At 34.8% G+C, this 20,925-nt stretch overlaps 1 protein-coding gene and 2 pseudogenes across 1 annotated transcript; 1 reads left to right on the top strand and 2 right to left on the bottom strand.

Moving 5' to 3' along the window:
• Nucleotides 1–8,046: 8,046 nt before the first annotated feature.
• On the top strand, nt 8,047–9,464 carry LOC108814973 (uncharacterized; annotated as a pseudogene).
• Nucleotides 9,465–11,843: 2,379 nt separating this feature from the next.
• Nucleotides 11,844–14,648, bottom strand: LOC108835220 (uncharacterized). Its single transcript, XM_056990539.1, has 9 exons — nt 14,444–14,648; nt 14,140–14,344; nt 13,908–13,998; nt 13,537–13,682; nt 13,214–13,457; nt 13,016–13,120; nt 12,763–12,945; nt 12,489–12,690; nt 11,844–12,409 (listed from the first exon to the last, which is right to left on the bottom strand). The coding sequence occupies exons 1-9, from the start codon at nt 14,607–14,609 to the stop codon at nt 11,913–11,915; spliced, it is 1,839 nt and encodes a 612-aa protein (XP_056846519.1). The 5' UTR covers nt 14,610–14,648; the 3' UTR covers nt 11,844–11,912.
• Nucleotides 14,649–15,738: 1,090 nt separating this feature from the next.
• Nucleotides 15,739–18,806, bottom strand: LOC108834577 (uncharacterized; annotated as a pseudogene).
• Between the last annotated feature and the right edge of the window lie 2,119 nt (nt 18,807–20,925).

The following is a 20,925-nucleotide window of genomic DNA, read 5'->3' as shown; positions in this document are numbered from 1 at the left end:
TGAAAGCCAAAAGAAAATAATAGAGTTTACACAACATAAATTAGCTAATAAATTTATATCTAATACGTATAGTGGCATCTAAAAAATAATATACCCATCATATTTTTTTTTGCTAAAAGTATACCCATCATATTAAGAATATAAGAAAATTATTTTTTTAGACCAAAAATATGATAACTATATCCTATTAGATAGTTTTACAAACAAATTTTTTTTTAAAAATATTAAATACTGATGAAATATCTATATTTACGTATTGATATTTTTTCAGTTCTGAAAATGTTTAAATCATAATTTTATATTTTGTTCTAAAAAAATAGATTTGACATTCTATATAGTAGAAAACGTAATCCATTTTTTTCATTGAATCTAATATGTTTAGAATATTTGTTCTACATAAATAAAAGTAATCTAAAAATATTTAGAAAACAAATTCCGCGCTTAACCTATCATTCTAAAATCTGTAGATATCGAAATCTACACATTACCATAAATCTAAAACTTTCAGAATCTATATATTACTGTAAATCTAAAACTAGTAAAAATAGATTTCAAACATATTTATTGTATTCTACACATACATTACATGGAAACGGAAGCAGGTACGTGGAAGCGGAAGAGTATGGAAACGCAGAAACGAGATTTATAAAAAATTAGGAAGCGGGTACGTGTTGGAAGCATATATCTATATATAAGTATATATATTAAAATATAAGATAATATTTTAAATTTAGGACTGAAATTTATATAATTTAGATTTAAAATAAAGCATTTATTCATTTATAATATTTTGAAATATTTCATGTCATAAATTAAGTTTAGAAGAAATTATTATATTAATTATTTTTTACACTTCATAAATAATTTACACAATATATTTGAATATTAGATATACCTTTAATAAAAACTTCAATGCATAAAGATAATTTATAGTATTAGTTTTAATACTTGTATATTTCTATTCACTCATTTTCTTTACTATTAAAATTTTGATTTTATATAAATTAAAACTATAATTTTATATTTTTATTGATTTATGACATTGTGGTCTTTTTAGAAACGGAAGCGTGATTCCAAAATGGAATCGTAAGCTTTCAACGTGTTATTTAAGAGAATATTTTAGAAGCGTTTTGGAAGCAAGATTCCGTAAGCTTTCGCGAGATTTCGATTCCGATTCCGATTCCAAAGCGGGAAGCGGACGTTCGATGAAGCTTCCGTGCAACCCAGTTCTACACTCTATGGATAAAGATAATCAGTTCCAAACATATGGGAAGTAAATATTTTGAAAATATTCAGTTTTTTAAATTTATTAATTAAATCAATTTTACAAAAAAATAAAAATCATTTTTAAAATATAAAATCGATTTTATAAAACAAATAGAAGTCGATTTTTATTAAAAAAATAGAAAGTCATTTTTATAAATAAAAAGTCGATTTATAAAAAATAGAATGGTTACAGATCATTGGATTACAAATACTTCCGGATATTTGATTTTGACTATAGGATGTTATTCTAATGTATTATATTAATTGTGCGTGAGCTAAAAATGCATGTACATATCTAGAAGCATCTGTGTGCATACATTTAATATTTGATATCGAAGAAGCATGTTAGTAGTTTAGACGGAATGTTCATGTGTGAAAGTTTTAGAATATACAAATATTAAAGTAACCCGAGAAGATAATCAACTGGTGATAAGTATTAATCAAGATTAACATAGAAAACCTAATTTATAAAATTAAACAACAACAATAACAAAATACAAAGGGATTTGTACTGTGACATGGACACTTTTGGTGTCTCAAATAGTCCCTTAGACGAAATTGCTTTGTTATAGACATTGATCAGTCAAACACGCTACATATAACTGATGCTTAATGTAATATTTACATTTTTATATTGTATATTTTTTTTTTTTATATATATATATATATATATATATATATATTTTTTTTTTTAATTTTATATTTACTTATTCTAATTTTCTTACTTTTTCAGATAGATGTAATATTATGGAATAACTAAAATATAAAACTATTCATTATTTCAGATATATGTTTAATGTAATATTTCTTAATATTGTAATGTTACCATTTTTTAAAATATTTGGAAATATTTAAAATATAAAACTATACATTATTTCAGATATATGTTTAATATAATGTTTTCATTTTTTATATTTTATATTTACGAAATAATCAAAATGTATAACTATACATTATTTCAGATATATATTTATATAATATTATCATTTTATATTATATATTTACTTATTATGTATTATTTATGTATTTTTTTTCTTAAATAGTAATATTATATTATGGAGAAGCTAAGAGTTGATTTCATTTAATCAGACTGGTTTCTGGTTTGCTCGAGTGAGGAGGGACTTGGGCGTTCGTGGTGGCAAAGAAGAGAAGTTGACGATGCGTGCGTGCCTTCTTGTGAGATGGACTTTAGTTTCTAGAGTAATATTATTAGGCCATTAAGCCAATATATTTATCAAGCCATTAAGCTAATATTTTCGGGGTAATATTTATCTGTAATATTAAAATGTAAAATTATACATGTTTATATAAGTGTTTAATTTAATACTTCTATTTTTTATATTGTAAAAAATGTATAATGCCATGTTGCTTCTTTTCGGAGAAAATATTTTCGTTAATGTGGACGCTCCATTGCTACTTTTTGGTTATGAAGTATAAAAATTACTATGGTTGAATATATAAAAATTCAACCACATGAATATGGTTAATAAACTAGAGTTTAACCCGCACAACCGTGAGAGTATTTTTTTCATTTTGTACACTTTGATATTATCATAATAATTTTTGAATGTATAATTTATATTTTGGTGTTATGTATTGTATAACTATTAACTCTTATTGTTTAAGTTTATTAATATTTATTAATATATAGTGATTATTTTTTTTGCATTTTACCTTTATATTAATTGTTATTACATGTACTATTAATATTACTTTATAATAATCAAATTAAGAATATTCTTCGACGAAAAATATATTGCTGTAGAAATAAAATTTTAATATATGTTAAGAAATTTTTTTGTATAAAATATTATATAGTTGACAAATTTTAAGCCGTTTATTGGTAAATGATAATTTACCAATTTGATATAATCTTGTCATATTTAATTTGTATAATACTTCTATCTTAAGATAATACAAGCTATAACTATAAATTTATTAAAAGTAGCATAGAAATTTTTATTTTATACATAGAAATTTCAGCACTCATGGTTGAAGCTTTGAAGCTTTGCTCAGCTCTTCTAAGGTTAAAGAAATAAGCCTCCTTAGTTTTCTTATATTCCCAGACTCTCAGGTCTTCATATCTACCCTGCGATTAGGATCTGTTTTGAACGAGATCGCAGGTGTTCTCCAATGCGGTAGAAGCCTTGCTACTCTCTTCAATCCTGTAGCTTTTAGTTTCATTCCTTGTATTGCTAATGTTCAGGTTTTTTCTTTGGAAAAGGCTAGGCTTAAATGTATGAATGTTGAAAACATTGTGTTTTAAGTTATTTGAATGAAAGAAATGGTTGACAAAAAAAAAGAACAAAATGTTATGATTGTTTTCGCCATATAGTTTTAGTTTTCTCCATTTAAAATAAATCAAATTTAAAAACTAATTTCAATCTGGTAAATAGTGTTTAATTTATTATAAATCTCCTGTTTTAGATATTGAGAAACACATAAAAATTACTCATGTTATTTTTCAAACAAATACCAATACATTTGATAAGATGATTTCAATGTGGGCCCACACAACAACATTTTCCTTGAGCATCACAGTGTCCGTAAATATAATTCCATGACGTACAATAGTCATCGCAAATTTTTAACCAACCGCCGTCTAATCTACACCGTTGCTTGAGGGGGAAGCAAATGCCGTAATCTCCTCCATAAGCTTTTTATATGAATAAAAGTCATTAAATCAATGTATATAAATTAATCAAAATATATAAAATTAGAGCACAAATATAACCCATTACTTGAAGTATCAGCAGCGGTAGCCGTAGTACTACATTGAACAGAAGATCCGATCAAAAGAATAGTAAAAACAAATGTGACTAAAGTATTCATTATGATAGCCACTTTTGATCTTTGTAATTTTGGATCGTGTTTAAAATATACTCTAAACTTTTAATGATATCTCTTCACACATTCTGATTATATATAATAACACAAACATACATTTCTAGAAGTATTTTCTTAGTAAAATATAAAATATACTCTTTCCTTTTATTTTCATAAAGATTAAAACATACATTTTGAGAAGTATTGTTTAGTCAAATATAAAATATTCTCTTTCTTTAAACCTATCCACTTACTAATCGAACAATCAAGACTTCTTTTGGTATCTGATAGATACCACTAGATAATATCTATCAATACGTTAGTCATTCGAGAAACTAACAAACTCCAACTACGATCATTAGAGAAACCGTAAAACTCCTACTCGTTTATTCGAGAAAACGACAACTCTTTTTTTATCTCTAATCGATACTTTTTATTAACCCGTCCTACGGACAGAATATGCAAATAAATGAAAACAGTATATTTTAAATATTTATTTCTAATTCCTTTGATAATATATATTTGAATTGAAATTGGTTTATATATTTGCTTATTCGGAAAAATAGGGGTGTAAATGTTTATTCAGTTTATTTCTGTGCATTCGGTTTAGAGTTTCTAAACTGAAAATATGAAAATGCGGATATTAAAACGAAGCAACTGATAGTCTTTATAAGAGACGAAGTCTCGAAACCGAAGTCGTCTAACTCTTACGGAAGTCGTCTAACTCTAAATATACTTGTATAGAAAGTCCTCTAGCCGTTTGTCCTCCCTGTCATGCGGAAGAAACTGTGCTTCATCTCTTCTTTACGTGCCCTTTTTCTCAACAAGTATTGAATCTGGCACCATTCACATCCCCGGCTAATTGGCTCGACATTGACTCGCCATATCATGCTCTCATCAACTCTACTACGCTCATTTGCTTACCACCAACCGATATAAGTTCTGATCTTGTGTCTTGGCTGATGTGGGATTTGTGGAAAGCGAGAAATCTTCTCTCCTTCGAAAACAGAGCCACACAGGCTCTCTCTGTTATGAATATTGCTATTGTTAGTGTAAGCGAGTCGTTTATGGCCCAGGGCACAATTTCAATCAAGACTCCAGCTATAAGAACTTTGGAAGGCCAACCGGTGTTGGCAAACATCCTTACTACCTGCAATTCTGATGCATCATGGGGGAAATAGACGCAATTGTGGGCCTGGGGTGGTTATGGTAGATTCGCAAAGAGGACATACCATTTAAGGCCAGTCACGAGCTCGATCTGTTTCCTCCCCTTGATGGTGGAAGTGTTGGCGATCAAAGAAGGCCAGAAGTAGGATGAAGTAACCAGCTGAAGAATTATGTCACGACCCACATGTCCTCCTTCATTATGTAATTCCTGTATAATCTTCAGGCGAAGACTACAGTCTGGAACACAAAGTCGCAGCTCTCAGAATAAAAACACATCGTGCAAGGAGTATTCTGCAGAGATACCAGCAGTAGCGTCCCTAAACAAGCGCCCAAAGAACGCATCATCAGGGTACAAGTCCGCGATAGATGGCGTATAAAAAATGTGAACTGCTGAAGAAACCTTGGCTTGGCTATCAAGGTGTCGCAACGCGTCATGATCGGTAAAAAAGATTGAACTCACGATGAACTAGGTAGTGGCTCCAATGCTTAATGGCTTGCACAATAGCATAAAACTCCACATCGTAAGTGTTAAGCTAGATGGGCTTCACACTTAAAACCAATTGGTGATAAGAGGAGTGGTCCATCCACCTTATATATTACTAAGGATTCCTTCCAACTACCGATGTGGGACAACTATGTGTCTAATACGCCCCCTCGAGATGATGACTCTTTGAACGTAAATCTCGGAATGTTCGGGTAAGGATCGATGGGCCAACTTTGGGCCAGATCGATGTGGATCGGGTTGGACTGCGTGGATCGGGCTCTGATACCATGTTAAGCTAGATGGGCTTCACAATTAAAACCAATTGGTGATTAGTGGAGTGGTTCATCTATCTTATATATTACTAAAGATCCCTTCCAATACCCGATGTGGGACAACTATGTGTCTAATACGCCCCCTCGAGATGATGGCTCTCTAAACGTCAATCTCGGAATGTTCGGGCAAGGATCGATGGGCCGACTTTGGACTGGATCGATGTGGATCGGGTTGGACTGTATGGATCGGGCTCTGATACCATGTTAAGCTAGATGAGCTTCACACTTAAAACCAATTAGTGATTAGTGGAGTGACCCATCCATCTTATATATTACTAAAGATCCTTTCCAATATCCGATGTGGGACTTATGTCCCTAATAGTAAGTACTATACCGGGCACGAGCACCAGCTAATTTCTCACTGTAATAGGCAATGGGGTGACCCTGTTGACTGAGAACCGCACTTATCCCTAATTTCGAGGCATCACTATGAAGCTCGAATGTCTCTCAAAAATTAGATAGGAAAAGAACGGGGGCGGTTGTTAACTTGTCCTTGATGATTTCGAATACTGTCGTTGCTTCAGGAGTCCACGAAAATTTTCCTTCTTTCATACAGCTGGTGATCGGGGCCATAATTGAGCTAAAGTGACAAACAAAACATCTGTAAAAGGAGGCTAATCCATGAAAAATACAGGCCTCAGTGACTGTCTTCGGGATTAGCCATGAACGAACTGCCTCTACCTTAAAAATACGTATGTCATCAAAGTAGAAAACCATGAATTTCCCAATAAACGGTCGTAGAGACTGATTCATGATGTGCATGAAGGTGCTCAGAGCATTGGACAACCCGAAAGGCATAACAAGCCATTCAAACAAGCCTTCACGAGTTCTCTAAGCAGTCTTTTATTCATCTCCCGGTCTGATTTTTATTTTATGATAACCACTTTTAAGATCAATTTTTGAAAAAAATTGCTGCTCCGATTTGATCCAATAAGTCATCCAAACAAGGAACTTGGAAGCGATATCTTACTGTAATTTTGTTTATTGCCGTGCTGTCAACACACATACACCAAGTGCCGTCTTTCTTTAGAATGAGAAGAGCTGGGAGCGCACACCGGGACAAACTTTCGCGGATATGCCCTTTGCAGAGTAAATCTTAAACTTGACGATGTAATTCTTTATTCTCAGCCGGACTCATTCGGTAGTGACGTCATTTTGGAAGCGTCGTACTGGGGACAATATCGATATTATTTTGAATGTCCCTTAGAGGTGGTATAGTAGTCGGTAAGTCTACGGGAAATACACCAAGGAACTCGGTTAAGACACTGTTGATATCGTCGTGCGTTGTTGTTGAGAGGTGCCGTGAAACAGTTGCAGGTATTAGAATGTATGCTCTGCTTTCCGTATGAAATTCGCTTTTAAATATTTCATAAGAACAATTATTATATATTTTAGGAAAATAAACACAAACTATCTTCCTCATATATTTTAGTTTTATATAATGAAAACCTATTTTATAGTAACGTAAATTCTATGTCATAGTAAAAAAAGCTAATATTCATATATGCTAATAAATGAAGTACGAAAATAATAAAAAATTTCAGTTAAAATTAGTCAAACAAAAAATATTCTAAATTTAAATTAATTAATAAACAATGAATCAAATACATATACACATAAAATTGATAGGTTCAACGAACTTTCTATGAATTGACAACTAAAAGGGCAGTTTTTTTTTAAATTACCATTAACATCATACAAAGTTTCATAAGCATGAACAAACTAATCTCCATACATGAAAGCATCATTCAACTTAGCATTTAGAAAGAAAAAAAAACTTAGCATTTAACACTTAATAAAACTCTTAGCAACATTAAAAAATATAAAACAGTTAATGTCCAATTGCTATACTATGACAAACTATAAAGAAATTATATAGTTCAGAACTGATTTAAAAAAATGGGCAATTGCAGTGTATATACATAGAAACAAAGTTAATTAGCTGTCCGGTAAAGTACTGTGGGATTTTAATATATACCGTTTATAGCCTTATCCACAAAGCACGACCCGGAAATCCAATCCCTAACCTTCTCCCCTCTCTTCTCCTTTACCACCATAGCTTCCGGCGGCTCCGACGACACAATCCACCTCTACGACCTCCCCTCCGCCTCTTCCCTCGACTCTCTCCTCGACCACAACCACACAGCTTCCATCACCGCCCTCTCCTTCTACACCCCTTCCTCCCTCTCCTTCCCTCGCAACCTCTTCTCCGCCGATGGCTCCGTCGGTCCGTCGCTATCTTCGACACCGACCCTTTTGTCCTCCTCAAGTCCTTTCGTCCTCAAAAGAAGGCGGTCAACGATCTCGCGATTCACCACTTCGGGAAGCTCGCACTGGCTGTTTACCGTGACGAGTGCTTTGCGATGTTGAATCTCGTGAGGGGGAAGAGGATTTTTTGTTGCAGGTTGGGGCACGAGGCGAGTCTTGTCAAGTTTGATCCAAGTGGGGAGAGGTTCTTCATGGTGGTGAATAGTAAAGTTGGTGTTCATCAGTCTGAGGATTCTAAGCTTCTTCTTGAGCTTGATAATGGTAGCCGTAAGCGTATACTCTGTGCTTCTCCTGGTGATGTGAGATTATTTCTTTTTACTTATTAACTTGTGTATGAGAATTTGTACATATATAGAGTAAAGTAAGTAACTTTGAGATTCTTGGCTGAAAAAGATCTCATTTTTTATGTGGTTTTGATTTTGAAACAGAGTGGGATTCTGTTTACAGCTGGTGAGGATCGGGCAATAACAGCTCCGGACACAAATAGTGGGAAGCTTGCTTATTCTGAGGTCCGATGGTGTGGCTCTCCTTGTCACCGTCTCTCTCTCCTTTGAATCTTCAAGCGTCTTTGGCTTCTGTTGGTGGATTGGGTCTGTTGGAAGTGGGTTCGTCACGCTTCCAACGTCTATTCTCCATGGGGCTTCGATCGTAAATTACTCACCTCTCGTTACACCGGGCAGCTAATTAATCTTTTTCTTGCATTGTTCTGCAAATATCTTTTGATTTTTGGTTTTCCAGCCAATTTGGCCTAAAAAAATTTGGTATTCAAACAAAATAAATAAATTACAAAATTCATAGGAGTCAATACAAAATGTGAAAGTGTTTAAATGTGTTTTGCATATTTTGTTTGTGGTTAATGTTGCAGTTGGAGTTAAGAGCTTGCATTCACTTAGAAAGATGATGAAGATAGAGAGGTTATTGAAGACGACCGCAAGCTCGTTGTGGATCCTCCTCACCACTAAAATGTTAGTAATTGTAAATGTAAACTAGATTTTGTTCCGTGCTTTGAAAGTGCCGATATTTTTCTTTGCAAATTTTATATAAATGTGTGAAGACGCGGATGTTGTTTGAGCCAATCAAAAAAATATTTTTTTTTGTTTATTACAGCTGATTTGATTTTACTCGAGTGAAAAAAACATGATATATTTATAGTAATCATTTTTGTTGATGAATTTCACAAAGTTTCGATGTAGGACATTTACACTTTATAAATATATTTCAAATATAATTACTGCGTTAAAGTTATAGAGATTTATGTATAAATTACTTCCTAATTTCGAAGATATATAATATTTTAAATCTTGTTAGATCCATAACATCTTGTTAACCTTAATTTATATTATATTTTTTATTTTTGAAATATTATTAAGGAAAAAAATAGCAAGAAAATAAGGAAATATATTTAGGGATTTATGTTCTTAAATGTCTAAAATACTCTTAATGAATGACACAAATTTTTTCTTTTCAAGTTTCAAAAAGTAAGTCAAATATTTGTAAATTCTTGTTTTGTATACTTTTAAGCTTTTATTCAAATGTGGGAAAGCATTTGGAGTTCAACATTGTAGAGAGTTGTTCATGTGTTTCACATGGTGGCAATATTCTGCTCGTTGAACTCGAAAACTTGACTAATAACCGGTTTTGAAGTAGGAAAAACGCTAATAAGAGCAACCTACCGTAATTTTGGCTACTCGGCACAATAAAACGGTAAATTTTTTTAACATAACTAAACTCTATTACTCAGATTAATTGCCGAAGAGTAATAAAAATAAATTGTTTAAAACCAATCAAAAAGATAGGTTTTGGGTTTACTACGGCCCGTATGATTTTACTAAATCAAAATAGCATGATATATTTATAGTAATCATTCTTGTTAATGGGTTCACAAACTTTTGATGTGGGACATTTACACTTCATAAATATAGAGATCTCAAATATATTTAATGTTTATTGAGATCTCCAGCATAAATTATTTCTTAAAATCTTGAGGATATATAATATTCGAAATCTTGTTAGGTCAATAAAATTTTGTTAATCACGATTTATATTATATTATTTATTTTTTTTAAAATATTAATAAGGTAACAAAGAACAATAAATCACGCAAATTTGTTAGGTGGTTTAATGTTTTAAAACGTTCAAATTACCATTAACGAATGATGCGTTTTTTTTTTGTAAGTTTCATACAAATGTGTCAAATATTTGTCAGTTTATGTTTTTTATAATATTAAAAATTTATTCAAAATGCAGAAAATATATTTGAAGTTCAATGTTTTAGAGAGTTGTTCATGTTTTTCACATGGTGACAATTTTCTCCTATTTGAACTTAAAAAATTGGCCGATTGACCGGTTTTGCAGCCAGAAAAACACTAAAGGAGGTCACCGCGAGTTTAGATACTCGACACAATAAATCAATAAAGATTTAAATGGTTGATTCAACATAACCAAACGCTATTATTCGATTAATTGTCGAATAATAAAAAAAGTTTTATTGTTTAAACCCAATCAAAAAGATAGGTTTTGGTTTTACTGAGGCCCGTTTGATTTTACTCAAGCAAAAGAGCATGCATATTTATAGTAATTACTTTTGTTGATGAGGTTAACAAAGTTTTGATGTGGGACAATTACACTTTATATATATAAAGATCCGAAATGTTTTAAATACTTATAAAGATTTTATGTATAAGTTATTTCCTAAGTTTTTTTGTTTCAATTCCGGAAACAAAGATCTAGTAAATAAGGGAATATATTAGGTTATTTAATATTTCCAGCATTAAAAAAAAAAACAATCGCCGACCGGAATTAAATTAGGAAATAGCGGTTTAATCTCAAACCAACAAAACGGTTAAGAATTAACCGGCGCGAAAAGTCGAAACCACCCTTAATAAAAGAGAAGGAAAAGCTAAACCGGTAGGGACAATTAGAGTAAAAAATCTGAAGTGTATCATGTTTTAATATTATAGATCTCATTGTTCCTTTTCAATCTCTATTACTACTTATACTATCCAGTTATAGCCACGATTCTACTCACCTACTACACAGTCTAAACAATACTCGATCAACTGCAGTGAAAACTTTTGCAATATACGTCAAAAATATATATAAAATCAACAACTCCGCGCAAGGACGAGGCTCCGCCTCTATATCAGTTGCTAATAATACATTTACAGTATATGAAATTTGAAAATGAAAAAAATCTGCACCTTTCAAAGTGCGGATCAAAATCTAGTAAAATATCAATACACACACGCTCATATCAGTTGATGATCATACACTTTTTTTTTGTCACTGAAACTTATATTAAGAGCCCAATTAAAGATCCGGCCCAATAGGTCCATTACATGATGGAGTTTCTGAGAACGGTCTTTGACAAAGCATCCGCCTCCTCGTTTTCTCTTCTACCAATATGAAAAAAAACTATTGAAACAAACACATAAGAGAGATCATGAATATCCTTGATGATCCCCAGCAATTCCTTCCTCTGAGTCTTGTTGTTGATGATATTACACACACACTCAAATTCAATCATTTATTGTTCAATAATGGATCAATGTTTACCCAGGCCAGTGAAATTAAAGATGGTTTGAATTACCGCTGGAAATGAGACCGAAACCAAGAGGGAACAACGGGTCATACAAATCAGAATCAGCGTTTACGGGCAACTGTTCAACGCGTTTGAACCAGCTCACTGGTAACTTTCCCTCAAAGTCATAATCTCCAAATATGACATCAGCCATTCCTTGCCCTTCGCTTCCAGGAAGCCAAGCAGAGACTACAGCCTCCGTCTTTCCAAGAACCGTCGGCTCAAGAACCATAGGCCGTCCTGAGAACAAGATCATTAGAGTTGGGACTCTCTCTGCAACTGTAGTTACAATATCACTCCCGTTGAAAGGTATTGTGAGTTCTGAATTATCCCCCATAGTCTCTGCATATGGCGATTCCCCAACCGCAACAATTGCATAAGAGAAGGCTTCGCTCGAGGCTAAAGATTCCTCCGAAGGATTTTTCTCATATATTACATCTGTTTGGTCTCCAACTATTGCTTTGATGGCATCCAAAAGCGTTGTGCCTACATTTTCAGACCAAAACAGATCCATTCATATTAAATTTTCTAACAACATTTACTACTAGCTGTTGCTTTAATTTACCAATCGTTATCCTTCCGCTTAGACCAGAATGTGCCTTTGTCCATCCCCCGCACTGGTAGCCAAGATCGTCTGCATGTGTTCCAGTGACTAAAATTCTTTTGGCATTGCGATCTAATGGCAGAAACGGTTTATCAACATGTTTGCCGTTCTTTAGGAGAACTAAAGACTTTCTAACGGCTTCACGGCCCAATTTTCTATGTTCCTAAAATGATGAAAAAAAACAGAGTCAGTCATCCCCTCCAATCAAATGACACTAATGTACAAGAAACCTCACCTTGCAGCCAACAGTACCCAATAAAGATCGGTCCGTGAGAGGATGTTCGAAAAGACCAGCTACAAACTTCACTCTGAGTATTCTTTCAACAGCATCATCAATCCGAGCCATGGAAACTTCCCCTGACTGCACCAGATCTGTTAGGTCATGTATGAACTGTTCGTACTTGAAAGGCACCATCACCTGCAATAAAATAGATTTAGTAACCTAATGCTCATTCATTCCTTACTCTGAAAATGTTTAAATAGTCTACCATGTCTATTCCAGCATTAATTGAGATCTTGACGCAGTGGCGGTAATTTGAACCAAATGGCTCGCTAAGCCGGTCCAAAGCTTCCCAGTCTGAAATGACAAATCCCTGGTAATCAAAGCAAAGGTGACCAGCTCAGTTCATACACACCTCTGGCTTGTTCAGATAATATTCCATTAATCAATCAAACTTTTGGTTGACCTTGAAACCTAGTTTCTGTTTGAGAAGCTCTGTCAAGAGGAAATAGTCAGAGTGGAGTTTACTTTCATTCCAGCTGGAGTAAGATGCCATAACAGTTGAAACTCCCTGAGCAAGACAGTTTAGATACGGAGGTAGATGCACTCTCTCCAATTCTTCGAATGACACGATAGTGTTCCCCTCGTTTGTGCCATTTTCGGTACCACCATCTCCAACGAAGTGTTTTGCACAAGCAACCACATTGTTTCTATCACATATGGAATAAATCCATGAGTGGATGACATCAAAGTTATTAAATATGCATATGTATCAAGCCCTGTACATACCTTCCCGCAAGAAAAGGGTAACCATTAGGGTGTTCTTTAGGTGGCTCGCCTTGAAGGCCCGAGACAAGCGTTGTCAGATCACATATAGTGTCAGCATCTTCACTGTAAGACTCATAGGATCTCCCCCATCTTGGATCTCTCATAGCCTATGACACAGCTAAAGCTATTACAAGAAAATAGAGGACGAAGAGGTCTCCGTTTAACCAAGGTAAATCAAACAACCTAAATGATTATCATAAGGACTTTTCTTGGACGACAAGGAACTTACGGCTGAGGACCCTCTCTACTGATTTTTCATTCGATCTCTACTGTTTGGTTTCTTCTCATTAATGAAAACCCTTTCTACAAAAAAAAAAAAAAAAAAAACTTACGGCTACGCAAGGAGCAAACGCCCAGTGAGCACCCATGGCTCTTACTTCTAGTGCTGTTGCAGCCCCAATTCTTCTGATCAAATCTGCGTCTCTATCGAAATACCACAACAATTATCACTAGCTAGCTAGTACTAAGGTTTAGTTCCAATCTATAATTGGACCAACACTACTACTGTACCCAAGTCTCTCACTGTTCTTGCAAAATGAAAGAGAATGAGAATCGGGATCAGACCTGGTGGCTCCTAGGCCAATGTTGTGGGGGAAGATGGTGGCTCCGTAAACGTTGTTGTTGCCGTGGACGGCATCGATGCCGTATATTATCGGTATTCCCAAACGTGATGCCAACGCTGCGTTTTGGTAACCGTCGATCATATCAGCCCAGTCCGATGGCCTAGCGTCCTCGAACGGCCAGCTTCCTCCCCCGTTCAGTACACTACCTGTAACTCCAAATCCATTGTAAGAAACTTTAGCATATTCAAAAAAATTTGAAATGATACAAAGTTTGTTCGTTGACCAAAATGGTGTGTATATTATACCGATGAAGGAATTTGTGATGACGGTATGAGTAGTTACGGCGCGTTCGATCTGAGTCATCTGACCGATCTTCTCCGCCAAAGTCATTCGAGAGAGAAGGTCTTGAACACGCGCCTCCACTGGCGCGTCTTGGTTTCTGTAAACGCATGCTTCTTCTTTTCTTTCCATACTCTTTCTTTCTTTTTCTCCTTCTGTCACAAGTTAGTACTACTTCTAACCTATTTGTCTTTCTTTTATATTGTTTTTGGCTTCAGTTTATATTATCATTTCATTATCATTATATTATTGAACTATTCTGAAACAAATATAACTTTTTAAACCAATTATATAATGGCACGTTACAAATTAAACTAAACCTAAACACACTAGTCAGCTTAATTTAAACATTAGGTTAATAAACACGCAAGAACCTTATCGCTATGACGCCACACCTATGCGATCATCGTGGCTTCGATTGTTTTTTATTTCTTTCGTCAGCATTGAACTATTCTCAAATTAAATAAAAACATTGACCTACAATAGTCACTAGTCACTAGTTAGCTTAATTAAAACATTAGGTTCATAAACACGCCAAAACCTTATCATACAGCACTACACATGCCTACTCAGATTGGTTGAACTACCATTTGTTTTCTTATGTTGAGCTTGTCACTTATTAAAGCACTTTAAACATGCAAACACAAGAAAAAATCTGGGAGTTCTAAACAACTTGTCTTTTTTAAATGGATTTTTAACTTTACATGTAATAGTATACCAAATAAAATTTAAAACCCTGAGAAATTGTTTTGGCATCACTTTGAGTTCATCTTCGCCACAAATTTTTTCTAGTCTTGTTCTTTTTTTTTTGTCACTGAACTTATATTAAAGGCCAAATGGCTAAACGAGTACAAGTAGAACTAATAAGATGATAACAACCGGAGCAGCTAGTCTCGACGGTAAAATGAACAAAATGCAGTACAAAAGACATAAGATAGACATGTTAAAGGAAGAGACTTGCCTTGATTTGATTTCTTTGACATAAGATAGACATTCTAGTCTTGTTCTTGCAACTATTTTATGTTTTCTTGGATTGATTTGATTTCCAGTTTTACTGCTATTACATTGCTGTTCTTGTTTTTACACTTTTTCTATACCAAAGGTGAGATTGTTTCATCTTATGTGAGTGTATCATATCATAATCATCAGTGTGTGACAGATTTGGTAGAATGGTAGTATGTACAGTCAGACATTTTTTTTGAAAAAAAAACAGTCTAAGAAATTGCACTAGAAGAAAAGAACAAGTATTCAAGAAGGGCTACAAATCAATTATATGCATAACACAATCACTAGCCTAACAATCACGTCCAATTTCTTATAGCATTAGACTCTGTCCTACCAGTGAGCCCGTGAAAAATCCCTTGAAATTTTGGAAAAGGTTAAAATAAAGACAACAAGTGGATAACATCACTTGAAACCAGTTTTGAGTTCTCCAAAGTATCTCTCAACTAAGACCAAAACCAAGAGGAAACAATGGGAAATACCCATTTGCATCAATATCTAGCGGCAACTGGTCTACGGTTTTAAACCAGCTCACTGGTAACTTCCCTTGGAAGTCATAATCTCCAAAAATCATGTCAGTAATCCCTTGCCCTTCGCTTCCAGGCAACCAAGCAGCGACCAGTGCCTCTGTTTTCTTAAGAACCTGCGGCTCTAGAACCATAGGCCGTCCTGAAAACAAGATCACTAGAGTCGGGATTTTTTCTGCAACCGCGGTTACAATGTCGCTACCATTGAAGGGTATTATGAGTTCTGAGTTATCCCCTGGGGTCTCTGCATAGGGAGGTTCTCCCACAGTAACAATTGCATAAGAGAATCTTTTTCCCAAGGCTAAGGTTTCCTTTGATGGTGTTTTCTCATAGATCACTTCGGTTTTGTCTCCAACCGCTGAATTTATGGCATCTAGAAGTGTTGTGCCTATATTTGCAAACAATAATGTATATCATATCAAGACCATGTAACATATTCACTTGAAGTCACTTCCCAAACCATATAATACTAATTAGCTTTAGTTACCGATTGTGATCCTTCCACTTTGGCCATATACATTGTCTTTGTCCATCCTCCGCACTGGAATCCAAGATCATCAGCATGCATTCCAACCACGAGTATTCTCTCGGCATTGCAGTCTAATGGCAGAAACCGTCCATGATTCCCGTTCTTCAGCAGAACTAATGACTTTTTAACAGCTTCACGCGCCAATTCTCTATGTTCCTAGTCTCATGAAAACACAGTAATTAAAAAATCACTTTGTGATGAGTTCTCAATCATAGTAGCACTTCGGTGTAAATGGCATTTGGTACAAGAGAGCTCACCTTGCAACCAACAGTAGGCAACAAATAGCGATCTGTGAGAGGAAATTCGAAGAGACCAGCTACAAATTTCACCCTGAGTATTCTTTCAACTGCATCATCAATGCGAGCTATAGGTACTTCCCCTGACTCCACCAAATCTATAAGGTCATGTATGAACTCCTCGTACTTGAAAGGTACCATCACCTGCAAGAACATTGATTCAAATAAACTTTTTATTTTCAATCATCCAAGATAAAGAAAAAGAATTCACTACCATATCGATTCCAGCGTTAATAGCGACTTTGACGCAGTTGCGGTAGCCTGAAACTGGTGGGCTAAGCCGGTCCAAACCTTCCCAATCTGAAACTACATATCCCTGACAAGCCAAAGGAAAAAAAAAATGATATCAAACGAACTCAATGAATACACCTCTAGCTTATTTTAGATTGTCTTCAGACGCAAGTAAACCTTGAACCCTAGTTTTTGTTTGAGAACTTCTGTTAAGAGAAAATAGTGGGAGTGAAGTTTGTCTCCGTTCCAACTTGAGTAAGTGGCCATAACGGTAGAGACTCCTTGAGCAATACATTTCTTATAGGGAGCAATGTGTATTCTCTCCAAGTTTTCATATGAAAGAATGGTGTTCCCTTCGTTTATGCCTTTGTCCGTACCACCATCTCCAACAAAGTGCTTGGCACACGCTACCACATTTTTTCTATCACCAGATGAAAAAATTTCAGTGAGAGACGAGCACTGAACATAGTCAAGCCATAGTCATACCTTCCTGCAACGAAAGGGTAACCATTGGGGTGTTGTTCGGGTGGCTCGCCTTGTAAACCCGAAACAACTGATGTCATCTCAGAAATGATTTTAGCAACTTCGCCATAGCTCTCATAGCATCTTCCCCATCTAGGATCTCTCACGGCCTTTAAGGACAACATCTCACTCAATTGACTAAGCAATAAATATATTTAATATTCTCGCTAAATTCTATGTATATATAGGAGACTCACTGCGACACATGGAGCAAACGCCCAGTGAGCACCGCACGCTTTTACTTCAAGTGCCGTTGCAACTCCAATTCTTCTCACCAAATCTGCATCTCTATAGAGGTATCACAAGAACTACACGTGTCATTGCACTAATAGTAACCAAACGTACATCATGGCCATATAGTAGATACATCTACCTTGAACACAACCAGTAGCTTAGTAACATATTCTCCAACTACCACTAACATAAATAGCTATCACTATATTGTGAGATTTAAGCCATTTCAAGTAATATAATCACAACTTCACCAAATTAAGTTACGTTAAATCAGTGAGGGAGAGTCTTATCCGAGAACAGTCAACCATATTAATTAAGTCAACCCCATTATTTGTATTCACAAATCAGACCTAGTGGCTCCAAGGCCAATGTTGTGGGGGAAGATGGTGGCGCCATAAACATCATTGTTGCCATGAACGGCATCGATGCCATAGATGATTGGGATTCCCAAACGCGACGTTAACGCTGATCGCTGGAAACCGTCGATCATATCCGCCCAGTCGGAACACTTTGCGTCTTCAAAGGGCCAACTCCCTCCGGCCGCGTTGAGTACACTACCTGTGTAAACCAAAATCCATAAGCAGTATTAATTTTAAGACAAAAAAAAACAATGGAGAGCAAGACAAAAAAAGTAGAAAGTTTATTCGTTGACCAAAACAAAGAGAGAGTGGTTTGTGTATACCGATGGAGAAACCTGTAATGACGGCGGGAGATGCTACGCTGCGTTCAATCAGAGTCATCTGGCCGATCTTCTCCGGCAGAGTCATGCGAGAGAGAAGATCCTTCACACGCGTCTCGACTGGCGCGTATGGGTTCTTGTAAACGCTTGGCTTCTCATTGTCAACCATATTTGTCTTCTACCTCTTCTGACAATTTCACCTTTTCGCTATATATAGCCAAGATAGAAGACACGTGGTTGCTCATTTGGTCAAAAGACACCGGATCGGAAGCTTCTGTTTTGTTGTAAGAACAGAGCATCAGTAAGATTGAGTCTCTTACAATATAATTTATTTAAGTTAAATTTTGGTGGTTGTGTTTTTATTAAGAGTCTGGTGTAATACAGTTGTATAGTATATAGTTTGGGTGAGGTCAGCTTGGTGTTTTGGTTAAATGTTATTGGTAATCAAAATACATTTTGATTTGTTAAATGAGGTTTCCTATATTTTGTGCTTTGAATAATTAGTTCGTGGGTCTTAAAATTAAGTATCATTTGCTGACACCAAAATTTAATCGACTTTGATTATTCATTTACAAATACAGTACTTTTCCAATGTATAAGGTTATGTTTCGAGGGGAGTTGTGTTTGCAATTTATGCGAATTCAGATTTTTAAGCTCTTGCTTTTGTTGAGTCTACAACAGTTTGAGCAACTATGCACTACAAGTTGGTGATTATCTATAGTTTGTGTAGTTTCTTTGTATTTTTTGAACTGCAGGATTAGTTTAAAGCTGTATTGAATCTGAGTTTTGCTAATGTTTGCTAGTGTTAGTCTGCACTAAGAGTTCTTTGAATTTTATACGAAGTTGATTGAATTAGCTAAGCAAAACAGTGAATATTGTAACGTCAAATAAAAGACTGTTATATGAGTTATTCAAGAGTTCAACAGGGTGGTTAGAGCCTTAGAGGATGGAAGTTACTTGGGGTTGAAGAAAGTTATTTCATGAGTAAGGCGGGCATTTTTGTAACTTGATATCTTACTTTCCGTTGAACTTTTTATCCACAATAATTGTTATTGTATACTTTTTTAGAAAATGGAATTAAGATAAAGTTCAAGTATTTTGAGATGGTTATTGGCTGAGATATGTGTTATTAATGATCGAGTTATCCATGTTCTTTATAATACTGGTGCTTACCCTCGCGCTTGATGGAATTATTGTTTTATATGAAGGGCGTAGAGATAGTATTTTCTAATGTGAATATGGAATTTGTTGCTGATTTATAGTGGGGATAAAGAGTTGTGATAAATTTATATATTAGCTTTTGTTTTTATTTATTTTTTTGACTTCAACTATCATTTGATCTAGTAAAATAGACTATGGAATAAAAAATCACAAACATAGTTTGGAGATTATTTTATACGTTTGCGTTTGCACTTGTCTAAAGTGAATCCTCTATTCTTCAAAATTTTGTGTGGGAAAATGTGCATCGTCGACACATTGTTGGAGATTATTTATTTCAAAAACATTTGTCACATTTTTTATGTCATTTCCTTCTAATAAGTGTAATTCGTATGCGGCATATTTCAAATGAGTATATTTCTAAGTTTTAAAATGGGTTTAACATGTACTCTCGTTCGTTTTCATGTATGTGCTAATGTATTGTGTATATTTAAATACATCTTCTTAAGAATCTATACTATTATTTGAGAAATCAATTTGCTTATGTGATGCACCCATGGTTGAGCTAGAAGAGAGTGATGGAGCTGAGAAGAGTGTCGGAGCTGAATTGGAGCTAAGTAGGAGTGACACTGAATCAGGAGCTGATCAGGAGCTAAGTGAGAGTGACATAGAAGATGAAGTAGAAGCAGCTCGGTCCAAAGAAGAGAAGCTCATATCCGATCAAACTCAAGACCTATTCTATTTATCTCAAGGGCCAATCACAAGATCTCAAACCAGAAGATTGAAGAATTCGATTGCAGCCTTGGTTTACTCCAAACCAAACCAAATCGATGATCAAGACCAAGTCAAGCTCTTTAATCATTCAGTCTTTGGTCTTGCCTAGTTTTCCTTTCTTTCTCGTGAACTACAAGTCTTAGTCTTTGCTTTGTTTTCCCATGTTGTTTTCCTTTTCTACAAATACTTTGGTTTCGATTTCAATAAGATTATTCACCTTTTTGATTAAAAATCTCTCTTATCATTGTGAATCCTTTGTTCATCTTTGAACATCGATCTGCTGAGAAGTTCATTCTCCAATTGCAACTTGTCTTTGATCCTTACCTGAGTTCATTCTCTTGATCAAAGACTCATCTATCCATCAAACACCCATCCGCAAGTTCCCATCCACAAAACCATCTTTCTTCACCCTTTACCATTCCGCAAATCACCCATCAAACTATCAAACCATTGATCCAACCTTCAAAGATCAGGGAAAGTGAACCATATCATAACC

This window comes from Raphanus sativus, chromosome 7, assembly GCF_000801105.2.
Source record: "Raphanus sativus cultivar WK10039 chromosome 7, ASM80110v3, whole genome shotgun sequence".
Taxonomy (NCBI): domain Eukaryota; kingdom Viridiplantae; phylum Streptophyta; class Magnoliopsida; order Brassicales; family Brassicaceae; genus Raphanus; species Raphanus sativus.
This window is presented reverse-complemented; position numbering and strand designations above follow the sequence as displayed.

Excerpts from the sequence above, each read along its gene's own strand:
- LOC108835220 (XM_056990539.1), bottom strand. The coding sequence starts at position 14,609 with ATGGAAAGAAAAGAAGAAGCATGCGTTTACAGAAACCAAGACGCGCCA. Across the intron at positions 13,999-14,139 it reads ATTGGCCTAGGAGCCACCAG|AGACGCAGATTTGATCAGAA; the intron begins GTCTGATCCCGA and ends GTATTTCGATAG. Across the intron at positions 13,683-13,907 it reads CGTTTGCTCCTTGCGTAGCC|GCTATGAGAGATCCAAGATG; the intron begins GTAAGTTTTTTT and ends GCTGTGTCATAG.